The sequence below is a fragment of the Acinonyx jubatus genome, chromosome A2 (genome assembly GCF_027475565.1).
Source record: "Acinonyx jubatus isolate Ajub_Pintada_27869175 chromosome A2, VMU_Ajub_asm_v1.0, whole genome shotgun sequence".
Lineage (NCBI taxonomy): Eukaryota > Metazoa > Chordata > Mammalia > Carnivora > Felidae > Acinonyx > Acinonyx jubatus.
Window position 1 is genome coordinate 148,641,165 of NC_069383.1, and position 26,573 is coordinate 148,667,737.

At 38.9% G+C, this 26,573-nt stretch overlaps 1 protein-coding gene across 21 annotated transcripts in view; it reads left to right on the forward strand.

Annotated features, from left to right (window-relative positions):
• MAP4 (microtubule associated protein 4) overlaps positions 1 to 26,573 on the forward strand; it is a 203,214-nt gene that overhangs the window by 74,351 nt on the left and 102,290 nt on the right. For all 21 annotated transcript variants that reach the window (XM_053219477.1, XM_053219487.1, XM_053219491.1 and 18 more), the window contains 2 exons: positions 1,596 to 1,837; positions 23,275 to 23,343. In XM_053219477.1, coding sequence (XP_053075452.1) covers positions 1,615 to 1,837; positions 23,275 to 23,343 — 292 coding nt within the window. In that variant the 5' untranslated portion in view covers positions 1,596 to 1,614. The remainder of the gene's footprint in view (positions 1 to 1,595; positions 1,838 to 23,274; positions 23,344 to 26,573) is intronic.

Below are 26,573 nucleotides of genomic sequence, written 5' to 3' on the forward strand. Positions count from 1 at the left end.
AACGGGGAAAAAAAAGTGGCTTAAATCATAGTAAAATTTGGCCTTTTAAAATTTGGGTTGAGGAAAGACTATATATATATATTAGTTGAGATTCTTTGGTTGCAAGCGATAGACTGACTAAATTAGATGAAAAAAAAATTGGAAGGTTGCTCACTCAGACTTAAGAAAGAAGACAACCAGGGCAACTGAACAGCTGCCACTTGGTGAATCTTCCATCCAGGATGTAGTCGTGAAACATTCCTTTTACAACCATCCTCTGCCTGGTCATGTGCCCAACACCACTAGGGTGACCATTGGTGTATATGGGGGAAGATAAGGAAGAATAGATTTCTGGGCAGACAGAAGCAATAGCTGTTATTTCTATTTGATTTACCTTTACCTGGTCACAAAAGCTCATATGTTCATTTATCTTCATGAGTCTCTTGGAGAGTCTGTTAAGTTAGACTTTTTTTTTTTAAATGTTTATTTATTTTTGAGAGAGAGAGAAAGAGAAAGAAAGAAAACAGAGTTGGGGGGAGGACAGAGAGAGAAGGAGACATAGAATCCAAAGCAGGCTCCGGGCTCCGATACGTCAGCACAGAGCCTGATGTGGGGCTTGAATTGACGTGGGGCTTGAATTCACAAACCGTGAGATCATGACCTGAGCTGAAGTCCAACACTTAACCAATTGAGCCACCCAGGCACCCCAAAGTTAGACTTTTTGAAGGACAGATAGTACCCTGCACATTTTTTTTTAATTTCCCACTGTGCTGTGTATGTACTAGGAACTCCATTTATTTGCAGGCCCTTTGGCACTTTTACTACACCATTTGTATTTTTTCAGCTCTTCACCTAACAATTTTGCCTTTAGTAGGTTATACTTCTTAACGTCAGGTTACGTTTAAAAATCGAGAGCCTGATGTTCTGTAAAGGTGGTGATGTACATGGCCACAAAGAGGGACTGCGCCCCTAACTAATCAGGGAACAGGTCTGTATTGTTATGCCAGCAGGGCTAGGCATGGTTTTGGTGGATGGAGCTAGCCTAGCTACAAGAGATTCATGAAGAAACAGTATTTAACCTCAACAAGATAGGGCCCATACTCACAGTCTTTAGTCAGGAGAGGTGACTTCTTTTGCCTGATAGTAATGTAACTTTTTTCATGGGAATATAATGTAATCTGACCTCCTTTTGTATGTTCATTTAAGAATTATTCTGGGACATGATTTGGAAATGAAGATATATAGAATAATTAAAAAGTTTATGAGACTTGAAATCAAAAGACCTGATTTGAACTTTGGATACATTGGTGTTTTTTGTTTGTTTGTTTGTTTGTTTGTTTGTTTACACTTTATTTTTTCTTATTAATGAAAAGGACAAAATGGCACTTGGCTCTGTTTACCTCCCAGCTATGTGAAAAGAGGGTGTTTACTTTGGGTAAGACTGTTGGTTAACTGAGCTTTAATTTTCTAATCTGTCAAATGAGGGAGTCTCTTTTAGCTCTAACATTTTGGATTTTAATTCTTTTTTTGTTTAGAACAACTGAGAAGAGTTTCTAGGGATGTTTTTTCCTTTGCACAGTGCTCATCTGATGAAACATTTTTCCCTCCTTTACCAGGCAGTTGCAGTGGTGCAGAATGGCTGACCTCAGTCTTGCAGATGCATTGACAGACCCACCTCCAGAAATTGAGGAAGAGATAAAACGGGACTTCATTGCCACACTGGAGGCAGAGGCCTTTGATGATGTTGTGGGAGAAACTGTTGGAAAAACAGACTATATTCCTCTACTGGATGTTGATGAGAAAACCGGCAATTCGGAGTCGAAGAAGAAACCATGCTCAGATACTAGCCAGGTTGAAGGTAAGTAATTAAACCAAGCTGCTCAGAAAGCAGATTAGGGATGACGCTGTAGGTCATAATCTTAGAAACCTTGAGGAAACTGAGCTGACTTTTTTAGTATAGTCACTTTTCTCCTTATCTAAATTTCTTTCATTAGAAACCAAAGACGTAGGTTCGTTACCTTTTAGTTGAGTGTGTGTTCATAAGACTGTAGATTACTTTTTTTTTCATTTAAAAAAAAATTTTTTTTAACGTTTATTTTATTTTTGAGACAGGGAGAGACAGCATGAACAGGGGAGGGTCAGAGAGAGAGGGAGACACAGAATCCGAAACAGGCTCCAGGCTCTGAGCTGTCAGCACAGAGCCCGACGCGGGGCTCGACCTCGCAGACCACGAGATCATGACCTGAGCTGAAGTCAGATGCTTAACTGACTGAGCCACCCAGGCGCCCCGACTGTAGATTACTCTTAACCCAAAGGTTTCTTCTGTAAGGTCTCAGCTACTGTATAATCTGCCTACTTTCCTGAATTAAATGGTCTGCTGTGCCTTGACTTTGAAAGTAGCTTTGTAAAAAGTCAGATAAACAAAATTCTGTATTTACATCAAGACTAAATTCAGAATGGAATCAAATACCACTTGTCTTTGGGTGTAATGCCAGGTAAGGATTAAACCATGGATTAAATCTTTTAAAAAGAGGTTTGCTGCTTTTATATATTGCTGGATCAGATTTGCTCCTATCTGGTTGAGATTTTTTGTTTGTTTGTTTTGTTTTTTGAGAGAGAGAGGCAAGGAGAGGGAGAGGGAGAATCCCAAGCAGGCTTCGTGTTGTTAGCATGGAACCTGACGTGTGGCTTGATCTCATGAACTGAACTGTGAGATCATGACATGAGCCCAAATCAAGGGTCGCACGTTTAACCAACTGAGCCACCCAGGTACCCTTTGGTTGAGGAGTTTTGCATTTTTGTTCATGTGGGATATTGGTCTGTAGTTTTTTTGTGATGCCTTTTTCTGATTTTAGAATTGAGTTCATTCTAGCATCATAAAATGAGTTGGGAAATGTTCCCTCCTGTTTTCTAGAGTTGTTCATGTAGAATTGATGTTTTTGTCTTTAATGTTGGATAGACTTGGTCAGTGAAGCCATCTGGACCTGGAGTTTTCTGGGTCAGGGGTTTTTTTTTTTTTTTTTTTTTTTTTAATTAGGAATTCAATTTCTTTAAGAGACCTAGAACTGTTCAGGTTATCTGTTTCTTCTCAAGCCAGCTTTGGTAGGTTGTATCTTTCAGGGAATTGGTACATTTCCTCTAAGTTGTCAGATTGTTGGAGATAGAATTGTACTATTACCTGATTCTCCTAATTTCGGTAGGATCTGTTGTCATACCCCTTCTTTCATTCATTATATTGGTAATTTGTGTCCTCTCTCTCTCTCTTTTTTTTTTTTTTTTAATTGAGTCCGGATAGAGGTTTATCAATTACTAATGTTTTTAAAGATGTAGCTTTTGGTGTTGTAGATTTTTTTTTCTATTTTCAATTTCTGCTCATATCTCTAATATTTCCTTCCTTTTGCTTACTTTGAGTTGATTTGCTCATTTCCTGTTTTTTTTTTAATTTTTTAAAAATGTTTTTATTTATTTTTGAGAGAGAGACAGCAATGAGCAGGGGAGGGTCAGAGAGAGGGAGACACAGAATCTGAAGCAGGCTCCAGGCTCCGAGCTGTTAGCACAGAGCCTGAAGTGGGGCTCGAACTCATGGACTGTGAGATCATGACCTGAGCTGAAGTCGGACAGACGCTTAACCGACTGAGCCACCCAGGTGCCCCTCATTTTCTGTTTTTTTTAAGGTGGCAGCTTAGATCATTAATTTTAAACATTTCTTTTCATATTGACACAAAATATTATATTTAAGGTGTACAACATAATGATTTACTATTTGTGTATATTGTGAGATAACTACCACAATACGTCTAATTAACATTCATCACCATACATAATTAACAATTTTTTTTCCTTGTGATGAGAACTTTTAAGATCCACTCTCATAGGAATGTTCAAGTATACAGTACAGTATTATTAACTGTAGTTATTACCATGCTGTACATTATGTTCCCAGGACTTTCTTATTTTGTAACTAGAAGTTTGTACCTTTTATCTACCTTCACCCATTTTGCTCACCTCCACCTCCACCTCTGGCAACCACTTAAAATAAGCTTTTGAATGTTACAAATTTCCCTCTAATCATGGTTTTATATGTGCCTCATACATTTTGGTGTGTTATTTAAGTTTATTTATTTTTGAGAGAGAGAGAGAGAGCGCGTGCACGCGTAGGACAGGGGCAGGGAGAGAGAGGGAGACACAGAATCCAAAGCAGGCTCCAAGCTCAGAGCTGTCAGTGCAGAGCCCGACACGGGGCTTGAACTCACTTAACCATGAGATCATGACTTGAGTCGAAGTCAGACACTTAACCAACTGAACCATCCAGGTGCCTCTGGTGTGTTCTGTTTTTAATTTTTATTCATTTCAAAATATTTTCAGGGTACCTGCCTGGCGCAGTCATTTGAGTGTCCAACTCTTGATATCTGCTCAGGTCATGATCCCAGGGTCATGGGATCAAGCCCTGCATCGGACTCTGCTCTGTGCTGAGCATGGAGCCTGGTTGAGGTTCTCTCCCTCTGCTCCTCTTCCCTGTGTTCTCTCTCTCTCTCTCTCTCTCTCTTTCTTTTTTTTTTTAATTTTTTAAATTTATTTTTAAAAAATTTTATTTAAATGTGTTAGTTAACATACAGTGTAGTATTGGTTTCAGGAGTAGAAACCCTGTGATTCATCACTTAATATATAACACCCAGTGCTCATCCCAACAAGTGTCCTCCTTAATGCCCATCACACATTTAGCCCATCCCCCCACCCACCTCCCCTCCAGCAGCAACCCTCAGTTTGTTTTCTGTATGTAAGCATCTCCCATGGTTTACCAGTCTCTGTTTTTATCTTATTTTTCCTTCCCTTTCCCTATGTTCATCTGTTTTGTTTAATTCCACATGAGTAAAATCATATATTTGTCTTTCTCTGACTAGTGAATACACTCTAGTTCTATCCACTTTGTTGCAAATGGCAAGATTTCATTCTTTTTGATTACCATATCTATCTATCTATCTATCTATCTATCTATCTATCTATCTATCATCTATCTATCTATCTTTCAATCTATGGATCTCCACTCAGCACTCAGTGGACATTTGGACTTTTTCCATAATTTGGCTATTGTTGATAGCACTGCAGTAAAATTGGGGTGCATGTGCCTATTCAAATCAGAATTTTTTTAAAGTTTATTTATTTTTGAGTGAGAGCACGAGTGAGGGAGGGGCAGAGAGAGAGGGAGACAGAAAATCCCAAGCGGGCTCCATACTGCCAGCACAGAAGTCGATGCGGGGCTGGAACCCACAAACTGAGATCATGACCTGAGCTTAAATCAAGAGTTAGACGTTTAACCAGCTGAGCCACCCAGGTGCCCCCAAATCAAATTTTTGTATCGTTTTGATAAATACCTAGTAGTGCAATTGCTGAGTTGTAGGGTGATTCTATTTTTTAATTCTTTGAGGAACCTCCCTACTGTTTTCCAGAGTGACTGCACCAGTTTGCATATCCACCAGCAGTGCAGAAGGGTTCCCCTTTCTCCAGATCCTTGCCAACATCTGTTGTTGTCTGAGTTGTTAGTTTTAGTCATTCTGACAGGTGTGAGGTGGTATCTCATTGTGGTTTTGATTTGTATTCTCTGATGAGTGATATTGAGCATTTTTTCTTTTCTTTTTTTGTTTTTTTACTATTAAAAAAATTTTTTTTAATGTTTATTTATGTTTGAGACAGAGAGACAGAGCATGAACGGGGGAGGGTCAGAGAGAGAGGGAGACACAGAATCTGAAACAGGTTTCAGGCTCTGAGCTGTCAGCACAGAGCCCGATGCAGGGCTTGAACTCACGGACCGCGAGATCATGACCTGAGCTGAAGTCGGACGTTTAACCGACTGAGCCACCCAGATGCCCCAACGTTTATTTATTTTAGAAAGAGACAGAGTGGGAGCAGGGGAGGGGCAGAGAGACAGAGGGAGACACAGAATCCAAAGCAGGCTTCAGGCTCTGAGCTGTCGGTACAGAGCCCAATGTGGGGCTTGAATCCATGAATTGTGAGATCATGAGCTGAGCCGAAGTTGGACGATTAACCGACTGAGCCACCTAGGCGCCCCTCTTGAGCATTTTTTCATGTGTCTGTTAGCCTTGTCTTCTTTGGAAAGGTGTCTGTCTATACATGTCATCTGCTCATTTCTTCACTGGATTATTTGTTTTTTTTGGGTGTTAGGTTTGGTAAATTCTTTATAGATTTTGGATATTAACCCGCTATCCAGTATGTCATTTGCAAGTATCTTCTCCTGTTCTGTTGGTTGCCTTTTAGTTTTGTTGATTATTTCCTTCTCTGTGCAGAAGATTTTTATCTTGATGAGGTTCCAATAGTTGATTTTTCTTTTTATTTCCCTTGCCTCTGGAGACATGTCAAGTAAGAAGTTGCTGTGGCTGAGGTTAAAGAGGTTGCTTGCTTTTTTCTCCTCTAGGATTTTGATGGTTTCCTGTCTCACATTTAGGTCTTTCATCTATTTTGAATTTGTTTTTGTGTATGGTGTAAGAAAGTGGTCCAGTTTCATTCTTAACATTTGTCACTGTCCAGTTTTCCCATCACCATTTACTGAAGAGACTGTCTTTTTTCCATTGGATACTCTTTCCTGGTTTGTCAAAGATTAGTTGGCCATACATTTGTGGGCCCATTTCTGGGTTCTCTATTCTGTTTCAGTGATCTAAGTGTCTGTGTTTGTGCCAGTACCATACTGTCTTGATGATTACAGCTTTGTAATACAGCTTGAAGTCTGGAATTGTGATGCTTCCAGCTTTGGTTTTCTTTTTCAACATTACTTTGGCTATTCGGGGTCTTTTCTGGTTCCATACAAATTTTAGGATTGTTTGTTTTAGCTCTGTGAAGAATGTGGTTATTATTTTGGTAGAGATTGCATTGAGTATGTAGATTGCTTTGGGTAGTATAGACGTTTTAACAGTATTTTTGTTCTTCCAATCCATGAGCATGGAATGTTTTTCCATTTCTTTGTGTCTTCTTTGATTTCTTTCATAAACTTTGTATAGTTTTCAGCATACAGATCTTTTATCTCTTTGGTTAGATTTATCCTAGGAATCTTAAGGGTTTGGGGGCAATTGTAAATGGGGTCTATTCCTTGATTTCTTTTTCTGCTGCTTCATTATTGATATATAGAAATGCAACTGATTTCTATGTTGATTTTATAACTTCGACTTTGCTGAATTCACATATCATTTTTTTGGTGAAGTCTTTCAGGTTTCCCATGTAGTGCCATGTTATCTGTGAAGAGTGGAAGTTTGACTTCTTTGTCAATTTGGATGCTTTTTATTTCTTTTTGTTGTCTGATTTCTGAGACCAGGACTTGCAATACTATGTTGAAGAGCAGTGGTGAGAGTGGACATCCCTGTCATGTTCTTGACCTTAGGGGGAAAGCTCTCAGTTTTTCCCCATTGAAGATGATATTAGCTGTGGGCCTTTCCTATATATGGCCTTTAGGATGTTGAGGTATGTTCCTTCTGTCTCTACTTTCTTGAGGGTTTTTATCAAGAAAGGATGCTGTACTTTGTCAAATACTTTTTCTGTATTTATCGAAAGGATCATACAGTTCTAATCCTTTCTTTTATTAACGTGGTATATCACATTGATTTGCAAATAGATAAAATCTCTCTCTCTCTCTCTCTTAAAAAAAAAATTTCTGGGGCTCCTGGGTGGCTCAGTCAGTTAAGTGTCCGACTTCGGCTCAGGTCATGATATCACAGTTTGTGAGTTTGAGCCCTGCGTCGGGCTCTGTGCTGACAGCTCAGAGCCTGGAGTATGCTTTGGATTCTGTGTCTTCCTCTTTCTGTCCCTCCCCCACTGGCACTGTCTCTCAAAAAATGAATAAATGTTAAGAAAATAAAAATAAAAATTTCTAATTTCCCTTGTGGATTCCATTTGAGCCATGGGTTATTTAGAAATATGTTAATTTCTCAATATTGGGAGATTTTCCTGATATCTCACAATAATTGATTTTTAGTTTAATTCTGTTGTGGTCAGAAGACATCCTTTGAAATTTCAGTTCATTTCAGTTTGTCATGGTTTGTTTTATGGTCCACAATACGACCTGTCATGGTCAGTGTTCTGTGAGCACTTGAAATAATATGATGCTGTTATTGTGTGGAGTACTCTTTTTATGCCAATTAAGTCTGGTTGGTTGATAGGGTTGTTTAGGTTTTCTGTATCTTTACTGACTTTATATCTACTTGTAATGATCTCTGAGAGGGAGAGATGTTGAGGTCTCCACAGAGTTTTATGGATTTGTTTCTTTTTCCCTTCTATTCTGCCAGTTTTTATCTCATGTATTTTGAAGATCTGTTGTCATGTGCACATACAGTGTAGTTGACATACAGGGTTATATTTGTTTCAAATGTACAGTATAGTGATTCAGCACTTCCATATATCCTTTGACTTTCAGAGCATTCTTTATTAATATTTAATAAAAATGGGTTTCTTGTAGATGGAATATAGATGGATCTTGCTTTTCTAGCTGGTCTGAAGATCTCTGTCTTTTCATTGGTATTTTAGACTATATTTAATGTTATTATTGGTATGGTTGGATTTAAATCTGTCATTTTGATAGTTGCTTTCTATTTCTTCTATCTGTTCTTATGTTTTTCTATCTGCTTTTGGATTAATTGAATGTTTTTTATGATTGTGATTTTAATTTTTTTTTAATGTTTGTATTTATTTTTGAGACAGAGAGAGACAGCATGAGCAGGGGAGGGGCAGAGAGAGAGGGAGACACAGAATCTGAAGCAGGCTCCAGGCTCTGAGCTGTCAGCACAGAGCCTGACGTGGGGCTCAAACTCACGGACTGTGAGATCATGACCTGAGCCGAAGTCAGACGCTTAACCGACTAAGCCACCCCGGCTCCCCATGATTATGTTTTTAACTTCAATATTGGCTTATTATGTATATTTCTTTTAAAATTTCTTTTATTTTTGACATACTGTTTACAGTGTATATCTTCAACTTCTTCTAATTTGCCTTCCAGTAATATTGAACCATTTCATATATAGAGTAAAATTCCATGCAAAACAGTAAATGTCCAATTCCTCTTTCATTTTTTTCTTTTACTGTCATATACCTAATTTTACATACGTTAATAACGTACTTTGTTACTCTTCTTGCTGTAGATTGTCAGTTATTTTTTAGATTAAAAATATGGGAGGGGTGCCTGAGTGGCTCAGTCGGTTGAGTGTCCAACTTCAGCTCAGGTCACGATCTCACAGTCTGTGAGTTTGAGCCCCACCTCGGGCTCTGTGCTGACAGCTCAGAGCCTGGATCCAGCTTCAGATTCTGTGTCTCCCTCTCTCTCTGCCCCTCCCCTGCTCATGCTCTGTGTCTCTTTGTCTCAAAAATAAATAAAAACATTAAAAAAATATATGGGAAATAACCTTTTATAGTTACTCTAATTTTTACCATTTGGGGCATTCTTTATTTCTTTGTATAGATCCAGATTTCTATCTAACACCACACTTCCTGAAAGAATTCCATTAACATTTCTTTTTAACACAGGTCTTTTAGCAGTGAATTATTTCAGCCTTAGTTTACGAAAAACCAGCCTTCAATTTTGGAAGATATCTTTCCAAGGTATCATATTCTTTGTGACTTCTTTCTTTTATTTAGGAAAGTTAGTCTTCCCGCTTGGATAGTTTCTGAGAAATCTTTTTTAATCTTGATTTTGTTCCCCTTTTTCCCCTCTGGCTGCCTTCAAGATTTTATCTTTATCTTTGTTTTTTAGCAGTTGGAATATGTTGTATTTAGGTGCTATCTTGGTATTTGTTCTGCTTGGGGTTCTCTGAGCTTGATCTGTGCTTTGATGTGGTTCATGAAGTTTGGAAATTTTTTGAGTATTTATCTTTTAAATTACTTTGCCTCATTCTTTCTCTTTTCTCCTGGGATTCCAGTGACATTTTTCTTAGATTTTTGGGTATTGCCTCACAGCTCTTGGATGCTCTTGTTTTTTTTTCTCCTTTGTTTTCTCTTTGTGTCTCATTTGAGTACTTTCTTTTGACCTATTTTCAACTTTCCTGATTCCCCCACCCCTCCCACTGGCCCTGATTGCATTGAATCTCATGATGAGCCCTCAGTGGCATTTTTTTTTTTTTTTTTTTTTAGTTTATTTATTTTTAAGAGGAACGGAGACAGCACAAGCTGAGGAGGGGCAGAGAGAGAGAGAGAGAGAGAGAGAGAGAGAGAGAGAGAGAGAATATGAATCTGAATTTAGGAAGCCGTGAGATCATGACCTGAGCCGAAACCAAGAGTCGGACCCTTAACCGACTGAGCCACCCAGGAGCCCCATCAGTGGCATTCTTTAATTTCTTTCTGGTTATAATTTTTAGCATTTCTGTTTGACTCTTTCTTATAGTTTCTATGTCTCTGCTGAAGTTCCCCGTATGTTCATGCATATTTCTATCTTTTCCACTGTAGACCTTAACAGTATTCATTATTATTTTAAATCTCTTGTCTGATAGGTTGGATCATCTGGGTCAACATCTGGGTCATCTGGGTCATTTCTCAGTCTGATTGTTTTGTCCCTTGACAATTTTTGTTTTGTTTTGTTTTATTTTATTTTATTTTTTTGTATTTTTTATGTGTCTCTTAATTTTTGAGTGAATGCTGGACTTCACATGTAGAACTGTAGTCACTGAGAGAAAACAATCTTTATGCCTGGAATTGGGCACGTGTCTTCTTTCACTAGGTAATTAATACACAGCACTGAGTCCATTTAGGATAGAGTTGAACTAGGTTTGGGTTTTGTTGTTACTATGATTATCTTCAGTGTATTACTGGCTTAAGATTCCTCCATTCCTTGTGTTTAGAGTGGGGAGTGGGGTGCTGAAAGGTTTTTCTCAGTGTTCTTGTTCCACTCTTAGCTTTTGGTGTCCCTGTGACACCTGCGCCCCGAAAGGCTGGAAGGCTGTTTCTCCATGCGCTTGCCCCTCCCAGAAAAGTCCTAGCCTGGAAGTAGACAGGACTGTTGATATCTCTGGTTTTGGTCCTCGTTCAGGTGTGATCCTGTGTGCATGGTTGAGTCTTTCTCAGTAATACCCTCTTACAGGTGGTAGGGTCTTCTCACGATATCCTGCAGGGTCTTGGGTAGGACTTACTGCTCCCCTAGGGGAAGAAGGTATCTTCTTCTTAACTCTAATTCTTTCCCCAGCTACAGTTTGCCTTAGCCCAGGCCCTGGGACTGACTGGGTTTGACACACTTCTTCCCCCAAGCAGCTCAGCTTTTGTTTGCATGGGGTAGAAGGGCAGGGTAAGATTGGGGGTGGTGGTCAGGACTTTACACTAGTTAAGTGGTGGCTTTCTCCCAGGTCTGCAGAAGGAGACTCTCCCACTTCGTCTCCAGTCTTACCAGCATCTGGGCAACATCTGTGCAGATGTTTGAACTTCCCTTGTGTCTGTGGATGCTAGGGACCCTAGACTGTCATACAGCCCTTCACTTAGCCTTTAGCCTATCATTAAACTTTTTAGTTGAATTCTTACCTGCTTGTTAAACCCAGCATCTCTCCCTCTCACGCTCCGACATAGGAGAGCCGGTGCTTACCTCCCTGTCTCCTTGAGGGCCATGTCTTCCTTTGGATTTCATTTTTTCTTTTCCTTTGGTTGTGCGTTGTTTCCACCTCCTGGGCCTCAGCTTAGGTGGGTGAACATCGTGATGTGGCAGCAGTAGATTTTCTTGTGCTTCTTCATCTTCGGTGACTTGACCTGTGTTTCATTAACCCTAGAAGAGGAAAGTTTTTTAGAAACTATTTTGCTTAAAATAATTAAATTTCCCCTAATATTTTTAATATATGAATAACCTATAACTGTAATTAAAATTACTGTAATTAAAAGTTCATTAACTCAGGGAGACTAGTCTGGAAATTGGTAACAGTGTTTACTCCGGGAAGAAGTAGCTGGCTAGAGTGTAGAGGTGGGAGGGAGCCTTATTTTTACTGTATATCCCTTTGGACCACTTGGGTTTTGTACACATATATTTATCAACCTGTTCAAAAAGAATAATACAAAGTTTATAATTACATTAGAACTAAATTATAAGTTTCTAATTTTATTTTTATACCACCTTGTTTGTAGAAGATTTGGCTAAGAATAAGTGGGAAAAGGAGAGGTGGCTGTTGGGAGACCTTGAAGAAGAAAGGAAAAGAATTTCTATATTTCGTCTTGTAGAAATCTGGGACAGTGAGTGAGTTCTCAGTGAATGGGGGCTTCTTTACTGTGAGTCTAACTTTTATAGATTATTTCTCTCATGGGTTTTGCCCAGATGATAGGTTGGGTTCATGTTTGTGTTTTGCTTGGAGAAAATTCTAAATAACATGTTTTTTTCTTCTGAATACTTCTTCAGAAGTGATGGAAGGGTCCTAGACTTCATTATCTTCATGTTTTACTATATACCCAACTTTAAGTTTGATTTTGTTATTGGGTGAGATTCATGAAGTTATCACTGGCGGTCCAGGTGTGATTACCAGCAGGCTTACTTAGGCCAGTCAGTGGAAAGTTATCAACCAGTTTCCTGCGTCTAGAATAGAAAGGGCAGTTGAATAGGTTACAACATGTAATGGAATTCTTTGGACAGTGGTGTTTTTATTTCTTTTAATTCTCACATGCCTACCCTAATTACCCACGACTTAAAAATGGGGGGTAAGCAAGCAGGCTACCTTTATGACACTTAACACAGAGTAGGAAAAGTTGCCTTTTTTCTCCCGACATACATTTCCTGCCCCAGACCTGGAAACAGTAAGTTCTCAGAGCCTCCCTCCCCTTCACAACGTGGGTGGGTGCTAGGGGTGCTTGTTGCCACTGGATTTTTCATTGGTTTTAGGCCTTTTTTGTGGATATACTGTACTCTTTTCTCTTTTCCATTTTACCGCTATTCAGTTTTGTTTCCATGAATATTTTTATCTTCTTCTTCTTACCCCATAAAACATCTAAAGAGCCAAATACCTGGAAATAAAACTGGTGTCATATTACTTCTGAAATGCCTGTCACCTTGCAAAAACAGTTCTCAAAATACTTTTTCAGGATTTATGTATTACTTGTTTTTTTCTTCTTCAGAAATGTTATCCACTTAATCATTGCTCATTATCACCTCTGTATGGCTCTATTTTCTAGGCCAGGGAAACAAAAGACAGCTTTCTTTTACACGTGAATAACAAAACAATACTATTTCTGTGACTTTTGTTCATTCACAACATTGTCATAGATGTTTGAAAGAGCATCTAGCACATTGTTGATGCTTAGACACAAATAATTGGCAAATCTGTGCACAAGTCACTTAAGTTTTCTGTACTCTGTGCTTAATTGTACTTGTGAGATTGAGAGAATTTTAGGAGGTTTTGGGGGCTAAGAATTTTTTCTGTTAAATGTTCTAACGTAGGACAGTGGTTTTCAAAGTGTGGTCCTTGGACCAGAAGTGATCCCATCATTTGGGAGCTTGTTAAGGTACAATTCTCAGGCCCACCCACCTGGAATCAGAAACTTTGGGTATGGAGCTCAGCAGTCTGTGTTTTAACAGGCCCTTGCAGGTAACTTTGATGCACCCAAGATTGAGAAACATTGATCCAGGAGGGAGGGCCTAAGCCAAGTCCTGGAAAGAATGATAACTAGATACTGCAGATTCTTGTTTAGCTGACGGGCCTTCTCTTGCAGAGCCTTGCAACCAGCTTTATTGGCCACCAGAGGGCGATATTGGAACAGGCCTGACTTGTGCGCTAGAAGGTGCCCTTGTGCGGAGATCATGCAGAGTCTACTCCCCCCCCCCCCCCCACTTTTGCCCAAAGCCGACTCACCGTGGCTGTCTTCCTCACAGCACACATGCCCTCTCAGGGTCTTGCCACTTCCCTTCTCTGCCTGATTTGCCAGCTATGGGACTCTAAAATCACTTGTGAGAGAAGAGATTTAAAAACAAACAAACAAGAAAACCCCAAAACACAAAAATAAACCCAGTGAATTTGAATGTCCTTATTTCTCAGGGCGCGTGATTATTTAAAAATTGTGTTGTTTTCAGTGCAATAGGTGTTTAGCTGAGAAATATTTCATTTCATGAAATGGATGTTCCTCTGAGGGAATTAGTGAAAGAAGGCAGTGTAGCATCTTTTGAATTAGGATTTACCCAGTAATGCACAGTGAACCTCTTTCTTACTCTAAAGCCTACTTATTTATTTATTTTTAAAATATTTATTTATTTTTGAGAGAGAGAGAGAGAGCATGAGCAGGGAAGGGGCAGCGAGAGAGAGGGAGACACAGAATCTGAAGCAGGTTCCAGGCTCGAGCTGTCAGCAAAGAGCCCGACGGGGGGCTTAAACTCACAAACCGCGAGATCACGACCTGAGCCGTACTCAGACGCCCAACTGACTGAGCCACCCAAGTGCCCCAAAGCCTACTTATTTTTATGTTGTAATGTTTTTCTTTCTCCCTCCCTATGTTTTCCTTCCTCCCTCCCTCCCTTCCTTCCTTCCTTCCTTCCTTCCTTCCTCCCTTCCTCCTCCTCCCTCCCTTCCTTCCTTCCTTCCTTCCTTCCTTCCTTCCTTCCTTCCTCTCTCCTGGGCTTGGATTCTTTTTAGACTGTTAGGTGTTATATGTATGGTAGAATCTCAGTCTCTCTTTTATTTTCTTCTAACCTCCTTATTTTGCTTTTTTTTTATTCTGATAAGTTTCTTATTTCTTAGATGCACAATTATTAGTCTACTAATGTCACTTAAGCTAGATTTTTATATTTTTATGTTCTACCAAGGTTACTTTATAGTTTAGTGATCAGTCTGCAGTTAATCTACAGTTAGTGTGCAGATTGATCAACTATAGATGATCATTGTTAATAACAATGGAAATAATAACATTTGTTAACATTTACATAACACTGTATAGTTGACACAATACTTCCTCCAGTATTAGTAGATTTCGTCTTCTTGATAACCATGGGAGATAGATATTATCACATTTTTCAGGGGAGGCTGCTAAGGCTTAGAAAGCACAAGGGAGTTGGATTTGATCATTTGGTTAATAGTGACAGACCACAACTGAACTCAGATCTTCTGATTTTCAACCTCATGTTCTTTCTATGAAACCACACCATCTTCACAGATGCATACTCTCTGCTTAATTTAATGTCTTATAGATGCTATTTTTCAAAACTAAACATTTACTTATTTAACTCAAAGACAAAATTATTAGACATATAAATATTATTTTCAGGAACTATAAATGAGTCTTATTTCATTTGTATAAAGAGCTTGAACTTTGAACCTGAGGACTCTGCTACTAATTCATACGAATTTGTAAAGTTTTCCACTTTCTTAGGTGACTGTTTCACATCATCTCCTTTCTGTTCAAACCTCCAGCACCTGCCGTCCTGTTCATATTCTCAGCCAATGACTTTTACAACAAAGGATCAATAGACTCAGTCAGAAGAGAACTTCTGCACAGTCCCCCTGCTGCAGGTCCTCACCTACCTCCCCCCTCTGCCCTTTCCTCTGCTCTTCCTCTTGTTATGGGCGAACTGCTTTCACTTAGGGCACTGCTAGATCCATTTTCTCTTCTGTTGCCTGCATCATCAGTTTCTCTGTTTCAACTGGGTCATTCATCAGCATCAAATAGACCATAATTTTTAACTTCCTTAAAAAAAAATCCTATCTCAGGGGCTCCTGGGTGGCTCACTCAGTTGAGTGTCCAACTTCAGCTCAGGTCATGATCTCACCGTTTATGAGTTAGAACCCTGCATCAGGCTGTGCACCGACAGTGTTGAGCCTGCTAGAGATTCTCTCTCTCTCTCTCTCTCTCTCTCTCTCTCTCTCTCTGCTCTTCCCCAGCTCATGCTTTCTCTCTCTCTCAAATTAAATAAATATACTTAAAAAAAAAAAAAAGTCCTTTCTCAACCCCATGCCCATCTCATTTACTTCTTTTTTTCCCTGTTCCTTTGAAAAAGATGTATCTACTACCTGTCTCCTTCTTTCTTGAACCCCTTCCCATCCTACAGTAGCCCATGCCATGCCACCCAAATCTCTCCTTTTACATTGCCAAGGATGAATCCCGGATAACCCCAAGGGTTTTAGTACGATTGACTGAAAAATGAATTGCCATCATCTGAGATTGGGAAAGCTCTAGAAAGAGTATTTTGAGGGGCACCTGGGTGGCTCAATCAGTTATGTGTCCAGCTCTAGATTTCGGCTCAGGTCATGATCTCATAGTTGTGAGATCAAGCCCAGTGATGGTCTCCTGTCCAGCGTGAAGCCTGCTTAAAGAGTCTCTCTCTCTTTTTCCAAAGAAAAAGAAAAAAAAAAAGGTAGATTTTTAGAGGAATATAAGAAATTTAAGTCGCGAGTTGCTGAGCGTGAGTTACATGATAGTAGAGAAGATACCCAAGTGGAGAAGAGCAATAGACAGCTAGATAAGAGTCTGGAGTTCAGAGGAGAGTTCTGGGCTCGGGATACCAATCTGGAGGTTGTTGATATTTAAAGCTCTGGCTAAAGGAGGTAGTTGTAAAGCATGTCATTTTCAGAATGTTTTACTTTTGCCACATAAAAATAAGTTATGCTGCTCTTTTCAATGCATCCAAATGCTCCTAAATATATAGCACTTTGATTCTCCTCATCATGTATTTTAAAAATGTATGAGCAAGCTGTTCATTATCATTGGAAATGTAAATCCTTCTTTCGAGTCCTTGAACTCTTATTTCTAGTCCATGTCTGTCATAGACTTTTCTTAGAGTAATACATTTTTATACTGATAGGTTTTTCTTGATTGTTATTGTGTTTTTGTAACAAAATATGTACGTAAGCTTAAATTTTAATTTAAAAAGTTCCTGTAAACATAAGGCTTTAAATATTAACTTGATCCAGAATAAAAGTTATTATCACAGTTACTAGTAGTAGTACACAGTTGATCGCATGTGTCATGATTTTTGGTAAATCGTTACTAACCATAAAAGTTGAATTTGGTTGGAAATGTTTTTGGGGGGGTCTAATATTTTTCTCAATTAGGTCATGAATCTTTGGATAATTATTTTTTGCTAGGATGAAAGAGCGTGTAGTAATTTCTATTCCTTTTGGTTTTTGTTTTTGTTTTTAGTTAGCTTCATGCCAGTTCAGAGCCCACCGCAGGGCTTGAACTCTTGACCCTGAGATCAGTCAGGTGCGTAACCTACTGAGCCACCCAGGCGCCCCTCTCTTCCTATTTTAATAGATTTTAAAGTGAAAAAACTTTATTCACATGGCTAAGTGTGTGGGAATAGAAGTCTCTACAGAAAGTCCTCAATTCTTTGAGTTATATGTTAAGGATTCTGTAAGTCATTATTATTAGAAATTATTTTCAATGTCGTATCAGAAGGCAACTACATTAAAACTTCTTTAAAGTTTGATGAAAGCAAAGAATTGGAAACTACCTATCCTGGAAGATGATTTGTTACTCAGTCATGAGAGAATTTACTTTTCAGGGGCTTGCTTTTGTTTCATGGATGTGTGATATTTTCTTTATACCTTCTGAGGGAAATGAGGTAGTTTTTAAAAAAAGTCTCCTGTTTGCGGGGCACCTGGGTGGCTCAGTCAGTTAAGCATCCGACTTCAGCTCAGGTCATGATCTCACAGTTTGTGGTTTTGAGCCCCGTGTTGCGCTTTGTGCCGACAGCTCAGAGCCTGGAGCCTGCTTCGGATTCTGTGTCTCCTTCTCTCTGCCCCTCCCCAACTTGTGCTCTTATCTCTGTCCCTCAAAAATAAATAAATGTTAAAAAAAAAAGTCTCTTATTTGCTGTATCAACATTGCTTCCCTGAGTGATGTTTATTCTCTTTGAATGCGATGATGCCTTATTCTTTTGGTGATAGTTTCCCTCAGGTATGTGGCATTAGTGTCTATTTGAGATTCCTCATGACTTTTTTTTTTTTTTAACCACTTGCCTCTGACAGGGATACAGCTGTGCTGCCAGGTGGAGTGTGAGGGCTCCCCATTCGTTCTGGAGGTTGGCACAAGGCTGACTGTTGTGGGGTGAGGGAAGGAAAGTATGGGGGAAATGGGGACTGGCCTGGTAGCTTTTAATGGCGCTCCCATCATGCCTGCTGTCCGAGTGCAGAAGACCTTGCAGTCCTGCTTTCCTGGGCCGCCTTTGGGCTGTGGTTTCTCCTTCAGTGTGATCCCATTTGCTTCAGCTTCTTGGATATTCCTTGTAATTTCTGGTCCACTGGATGGTAACCTTCTTGATTTCTAGGTCTTTTCTTACTTTATTCTTTTGAGCCATCTTTCCTGCCATGTTTAAGTATTTGTGGTAGTATGTTGAGGATGACCTATGAACTTCAGTTGGCTCTCTCTATCCATTCTCTTTTTTAATTTTAAATATGTAATTTTATTTTTTACCAAAATGGGATTGTATTGTACAAAATAATTTTATTATTTTGCACATGTAGATTGCTAATTTACATGTTAATAAATATACTTCTACAACTTCGTTTTTAATGGTTAAATAGTGTTCTATTATAGAATTCTGTAACTATTAGCTACTTAACATTTTTTATTTTTTAATTTACATGCAAGTTAGTTAGCATATTGTGCAATAATGATTTCAGGAGTAGAGTCCAGTGATTCATCTCCAGTCTATAACACCCAGTGCTCATCCCAACAAGTGTCTTCCTTAATGCCCCTTGCCCATTTAGTCCATCCCCCCCACCCACAACCCCATCAGCAACCCTCTGTTTGTTCTCCATATTTAAGAGTCTCTTATGTTTTGTCCCCCTCCCTGTTTGCTTCCCTTCCCTTATGTTCATCTGTTTAGTACCTTAAAGTCCTCATATGAGTGAAGTCATATATTTGTTTTTCTCTAATTTTGCTTAGCATAATACACTCTAGTTCTATCTACATTGTTGAAAATGGCAAGATTTCATTCTTTTTGATTGCTGAGTAATAATGCTCCATTGTGTGTATGTATGTATGTGTGTGTGTGTGTGTGTGTGTGTGTACGTGTGTACACACAAACCACATCTTTATCCATTCATCTGTTGATGGACGTTTGGGCTCTTTTCCATACTTTGGCTATTTTTGATAGCGCTGCTATAGGCATTGGGGTGCATGTGCCCCTTTGAAACAGCACACCTGTGTCCTTTAGTTAATTACCTAGTAGTTAGTAGTGCAATTACTGGGTCATAGAGTAGTTCTGTTTTTAACTTTTTGAGGAATCTCTATACTGTTTTCCAGAGTGGCTGCACCAGTTTATATTCCCACCAATAGTGCAAAAGAGATCCTCTTTCTCTGCATCCTCACCAACATTTGTTGTTGCCTGAGTTAATTTTAGCCATTCTGATAGGTGTGGGGTGCCATCTCATTGTGGTTTTGATTTGTATTTCCCTGATGATGAGTGATGTTGAGCATTTTTTCCTGTATTGGTTGGCCATCTGGATGTCTTCTTTGGAGAAGTGTCTGTTCATGTCTTTTGCCCATTTCTTCACTGGGTAAGAAATGTTTTTTGGGTGTTGAGTTTGATAAGTTCCTTATGGATTTTTGGATACTAACCCTTTATCTGATGTGTCATTTGCAAATATCTTCTCCCATTCTGTTGGTTTCCTTTTACTTTTGCTGATTGTTTCCTTTGCTGTACAGAAGCTTTTTATCTTGATGAGGTCCCAGTAGTTCATTTTTGCTTTTATTTCCCTTTCGTCTGGAGACATGTTGAGTAAGAAGTTGATGCAGCTGAGGTCAAAGAGGTTTTTAAAACGTCTGCTTTCTCCTCGAGGATTTTGATGGCTTCCTGTCTTACATTTAGGTCTTTCATCGATTTTGTGTATTTTTGTGTATAGTGTAAGAAAGTGGGTCCAGATTCATTTTTCTACATATTGCTGTCCAGTTTTCCCAGCATCATTTGCTGAAGAGACTGTCTTTATTCCATTGGATATTCTTTCCTGGTTTGTCAAAAATTAGTTGGCCATACGTTTGTGGGTCCATTTATGGGCTCTCTGTTCTGGTCCATTGTCTATCCATTCTTTAAATGTCGTCGATTATTTTTTAAAAAGGTATAGTATTATTAGTAGTAGTAGTATTACTATTTTATTAGGTAAACTGTATGCCTAATGTGGGGCTTACTTATGACTTTGAGATCAAGAGTTGCACACTCTACCAAGTGAGCCAGTCAGGCGTCCCTACTCTTAAATTCTTTAATGCGCTCTGGGGCGCCGGGGTAGCTCATTCAGTTAAGTGTCCAACTCTTTGATTTTGGCTCAGGTCATGATCTCGTGGTTGGTGGATTCCAGCCCTGCATCAGGCTCCATGCTGGCTGTGCAGAACCTGCTTGGGATTCTTTCTCTCTTCCTCTCTCTCTGCCCCTCTATGCGCCTCTCTCTCTCTCTCTCTCTCTCTCTCTCTCTCTCTCTCTCAAAGTAAATAAACTTAAAATTTTTTTTAAAGTATTATAAAATTCTTTAATGTGCTCAATTAAAACAGGACTTTGTGTCTGTTTAAGTCTTCCTTTTTTTCCTTATCTCTGGTTCCCCATCAGTGGTGTTTGGATATATTCTTTCATAATTTTTCTGATTATTTGTGTGCGCGTGTGTGTTATAATGCTATTATGCCATATTTGCTTTTCTTTTTTTCTTTTAAGTAGGCTTCATGCCCATGATGATGCCCAATGTGGGGCTTGAACTCATGACCTCGAGTTCAAGACCTAAGCTGAGATCAAGAGTCGGATGCTTAACTGACTGAGCCACCCAGGCGACCCTGGTTTAATTTTTTTCTTAATATGGTCTGGCATTTTCCCATATCAGTACATGAAGAGTTACCTCATTTCTTTTAAAATTGCATATTATTTCATAATTTAGTGAATCTGTCAGTGGGCATTTTAACTTTTTAAACAATGCCATAGTCAACATCTCATTAACATTCATATTTGTGCACTTTTATGTCTTTCTCTGAACTATGTACCTAAAATGGATTGTTGAGTTAAACAAGTATATCAAAATTTGATAGACTGCCAAGTTGTCTCATAAAAGGTTGTTCTGATTTATATTCGTTGAGTGGTGTATGAGATTACCTGTTTTCTTACACTGTGCCAACACTGGCTATTAAATTGTAAAAAGATTTTATCACTCTCATGACCAGAAGATGGTATTTTTTATAATTTGCATTTTCCTATAATCTGCATTTTATTTTATTTTTTACAATCTGTATTTTAAAATGAGGCAGATTTTTTAAAATATGTGTTCTTTCTTGAGCTAAGAAGAATAAATTTTATAAATGTACTTTGTGAGGGTAAAAGGAAATTTATGCTAAACATGTTCTATCCCATATTTGGCATAAATGTGGGATAGAACATAGTTGGTATCTCTCTGGATAAGTAAAACAGTATGTAAAGCCCTAGTATGGTACCTAATGCATGGTGGATATTCAATAAAAGTCTGTTCTCTTTCATTCCTTTATTTTCTTTTTCCTCCAGTTAATTGATAATCTCTTTTTGGTCTGCCTTGTTCTTTAGGTTTTCTGTAGTTGTTCCTCTGTTATCTGAGATAACAGAATGAAAGATATTTTCAATGAGTTTATGTGAAAGATTTCTGCCTTGGATCTGTGGGAGTCAGAAGGTTGGACAGTACAGTTTCTTGTCTTTCAAAGTAAAATCTTGCATTTTATATTTTTGTAGCATACATTCCAGATTTTTACTTGTTTTATGAAAAATATCTCTAGGGGCACCTGGGTGGCTCAGTCGGTTGGGCGTCCGGCTTTGGCTCAGGTCACCATCCTGTGGTTCATGAGTTCGAGCCCCATGTCGGGTTCTGTGCTGACAGCTTGGAGCCTGGAGCCTGCTTCAGGTTCTCTCTCTCTCTCTCTCTCTCTCTCTCTCTCTCTCTCTCTTCCTCCCTCTGCTCGCACTCTGTCTCTCTCTCTCTCTCTCTCCCCAAAATAAATAAAGATTAAAAAAAAAAAAGAAAAAAAAGACAAATATCTCTGTTAAGTTCTTGAGAGGGACTCATGGGAAGCTCTTGGGTTGGCAAGCTGACCGCAGAGCTAGATGGGTTGCTGAAGTGTTAGATGTGGTCAAAGCCTTTAAGAAAAGGTTGTACATCCTTATATTCGTCTATGTAGTAACGCAATTTCATCCATGATATAGTAGAGCAAAGAAACTAGAATAACCAAAACAATTTTGGAAAAGACCCACTATGGAGGACTCACATGACCTTTTTGAAATACTGTATAGATTCAGTAATCAAGACAGTGTAGTATTGGAAAAATGGATAGACTTATAGGCCGGTGGAATAGAAGAGAGTCCAGAAATAGATCCACACATAGTATATGTGATTTTACTACAAAAATGCAATGGCAGTTCAGGGAATAAGGATAGTCTGTTCAACAAATTATACAGGAATAATTAGATGTCCATAGGCAAAAAATACAGATCTAGACCTGTAGCTACACTATATACAAAATTTATCATGTATCATTGGCCTTAATATGGAGCCTAAATTTGAAAACTAGAAGAGTTCTAGAGGAAAACGTAGGAGAAAATCCTGTGGCCTTGAGTTAGATAAAGATTTCTTAGATACCTCACTGAAAATATAAGAAAGCATGAGGGAAAAATGAAAAATTCGAGTTCATCAAAATTTAAAGCAAAAGACACAGTTAAGACAATGAAAATACGGGTAAGACACAGTTTGCAAAGCAAAAGACACAGTTAAGAGAATGAAAATTCAAGTTATAGACTGGGATAAAATATTTGCAGAATTCATCTGATAAAGGGTTGGTACTTAGAATGTATAAGGAATCCTCAAAACTAAATAATAAGAAAACAACCCAAAGAAAAGTGGTCAAAAAATTTGACCATTCAATTCACTAAAGAAAGGGATGGCAAATAAACATGAAAAGATGCTCAATGTCTTTAGTTATTAGGGAATGTGACACAACTATACTCTATCAGAATAAGTAAGATTAAAATGCCCTGGACTCTTTGTGTGGGAGTTCCAAATGGCCCTGTGCCCTTGGAGCATTGGATTTGAATCACAGATACAAAATTTGTGGTGCTTAATAGTGGTTCTAATTGAATACAATGGTAATCTTTGACAATTTACAGAACAGAAAGGATTTCAGTTTGCTTATTAGGAAAGGCTCTTCTATAGTATAGAGCCTGGGTCCCGTAAAAATGAATGACTCCGTTCTGTTCTATATTTCTGGGTTTTCTTTTATTGGATCTTTAAATTTTGGACATATATTTATCTGCTTTAAGCTCATGCTATGAAGAGTGACAAAATTCTACCTAGTTAGGTAGTGTGGAGTGTGTTTTTCATACTGCTGTCTGTCACAGCGGCTAATTATTCTTTGTGGTTGTTGCAGGTACGCCATCCTCTAAAGCAACAGGGCTAGCCAACGGTGATCATGGAATGGAAGGGAATGATACTGCGGGTAAGTGGTTCCCCGGATTCCCCAAATGTGGAGGTGAAACAGTCACAGTAAACACCTTGATGAGCTTCTTTGAGGAAGACTGTTAGGGAGGCATGTGAATTACCTCTAAGGGTTTTGTTGTTCTTGTTGGATGTATTCAAATCCAGGGCATCTGCCACATAACATCTCTAACAACAGAAGAAAGAGTGGTATTGAATATTTGTTGTAGTTGTGCCACACAAGAGCTGGATCAATCTTAAAACTACGATTATAGATGCAAACTAATCATCATCAAAATATGTTATATTGGAGGCCTTTGGCCACTACAGCTCTTTACACAGGCTTTTCCCCACTGCACTTAGCTTGCTTGCCATGGCTTAATGTTAGGAAATCTGTGAGCCACAAATTAAAAGTTCTTTCCTTTCTATTTTGCCCTTGGTCTTTTTCTCCCCGCTCCCCCCCCCCCACTGTTACTTTTGAAATCTGTCTCTAACTTTAGCTCCAGCCTATTAATTACTAAGGCTTTGATATTCTGTCAGCTGGCACTGAGTTCCTATGGGTTTCCACCTCATAATTAGCACCAGCTGTCTGACCCCAGAGCAGAATTCTCAAAGAAGTAGCAGGATCCATAGGGATGTACTGTGCAAACCTTCTCTTAGGTAGCCATTATGAGAGTCATGTTGTATTTTTATAAATAATTGCACTTTGCAGTTGTAATCAGGCTGACACTGTTGACCCAAATGAATAGACTTCTAATGGTCAAGCAAACTGTTCTTTGCAACAGAGCGTGCCCTTAACTGGGGCATAACATTCGATTCACATTGCTGCATTGGAGGTAAGCACTAGACACATACTGTGTCTGTGTTTCCCTTGTACGCATACCTCAGCCTTGAGAAGACTTTTCTTAAGCCGCCATACGATTTCTGTTTGTAAGGCTTCCAGAAAGCCTCCTCTTAGCAACAGCAATTATTCCAGGATTTATTTTTTATTCTGTGACCTTTCAAAATGTCCTCTCTATCTTTGTACCTCAGATTTATTGATGGCTGGTTTCCATTTGTTGTGAATGTTAGTTTTACCCACTGACATTAACATCCTTATTAGCAGCTCATTAACTTAGAAACTCTTTACTTTAAAAGCTAAAAACAACCAGAAGTGACACCTTATCTTCCAGTTTTGTGAACAGAAATTTTTGTATTTATTTGATAACCTTTGTTGTATTATTGACTGTTTCTGTGCCTGCTTTGAAAGCAGAGTCATCTATGTAGTATAGTTTTAAGGAAACATTTATGGAAATATACCTGTGATTAAAGAGAAGCTTGAACATGAACTTTTAAAAAAATGTGTAAGTTCAGCTTTCTTTAACAAAGAGGCAGTGCCAGGGGAAGAAAAGGCTTGGAGGGGATTGATTTGATTAGTCAGTTGAAGGAGTGGATGCCATTTTCATCCAGAGAGGAAACAATTATCAAAACTAGAGTAGATTTCTTCCCCAGCAAGATGTCAAGTATGACCAGAAGAGACCCAAACTTTGGGTAGCAATTGCTTCCGATTGCCAACTCTTACTAGCACGGAAAAAATTGAACAGGAAAAACATGCAGCCTGGCCCTTACTGTTTCAAGACTTTTAGTTACCTGGTGGCAGAAAAGAACCCAGGGATTTATGAATTGCCCACTGACATGATGGCAGCCGGTAGAGTATGGTTTGCATACCTGGGAAGATGTGTGTGTTCTGAATTTGACCTTTTGAAAATATGCATGTTTCACTGGGGGGTGGGAATGAGTAGGGAGGGGACAAAGAGTGCATGTTTTTGGAGCATGATGTGACCTCATTCTGATTTGGCCATTACTAACTAGAGCACATAGCTCAGTGCCATTTTGAAAAACTCCCATTTCTGTTTTATTCAGGATGTTGTCTCTAGTCCTAAGAGCAGACCAGCTCCGCTGATAGCATATAAAGGGTGTATGAGCATCTTGCTATGTTGAACTTGCTGTTTACTAATGACCTGTGCTTTTCTGCCCTTTCCTTCCCCTTCCTACTTCTTCCTCCCTTTCTATTTTTCTCCTCCTAGAAGCCTAGCGTGTCTCTCCACACTGGGGCTGCTGCAACACCAGACCAGTGATCTTTCCTAAGCACCGTTACACTTCTAAAACCTGCAGCATTTTGCAGAGCTTTGCTTTTCCTTCCTGGACACGATGTAGAAGAAGCAGAGGGTAGTTCTTCGGGGCCTTTTCTGCTGCTGCCTGAGCAAACCACCTGCTTCCTCTTGTGCTCTGCAGGGCTTGATGGAACCTCCTTTCCCTTTGTGAGCACAGAGTACAAGATGAATCCTTGGGCATCTAATGTCTTTTATTTCTTGTTCTTTTTGAAAACTCATTTTATCATTTCATTCAAATCTCACATTTTTCTTTTTTTTTTTAACATTTTGAGTTGGCCTTTTCCATGTGTTTTTTTCAGCTCTTCAGAATGAATCAGGATATTGTAACACCAAATGAGAACGTGTGCTTTCATAAAGGGATTGAGTCCACCAGTACTGCAGTGACCCTCCCTTTTCCTCTCCCTCCCCTCTCCCTCTGTGAGCTTGCTTTTAGGGAAGGGCAGTCTTTCAGGCTTACCTCTAATTCTCTCCACCTTACTAAAATCTGAATAACGATAGCTATTTTAATTTAGAGTAGCTCTGACTAAACTTTGAAAAGTACTTCCTCAAATTAAATCATCTTTTGTTATTTGTAAGTTGGGCTGAAATTGTTTTTATTATGAAATGACGGTTTATTTGTCTAGAGGCTTAGATTCTCTTGAAAATCTGACAACCTTTTATTGTGTATGAAATTTTATAACCAAAGTTACTTTCGTAACATGATCATGAACTATCAAACTAAGAATTGAGAAGTTTAAGAAAGTGGAATCCTGTATAGACTACTGGGATGTTGATACAGAAACAACTTTTTCTGTAAAAACATGAGAATGAAAGTATATCGCAATTCACTGAACAACTACAACCAACTTATCAGGTTTCTAATGACATGGTTTTCAGATTGGATGCAAACTCTGTTCAGGTAGTGTCTTGAATCCCTTTGGTCTCTGGAGAAGCCTTTTTGCAGCATTCCAGGGGGACTGGTGGATCACGTGGGAAGACCTTTACAAATTAGTGTTTATACTCAGTGCGTTCTGAGGATTGTCCCAATGAGACTTTTTTTTTTCCTTTTTAAGTTTATTTTACTTATTTTGAGAGAGAGGGAGAGGGAGAGAATCCCAAA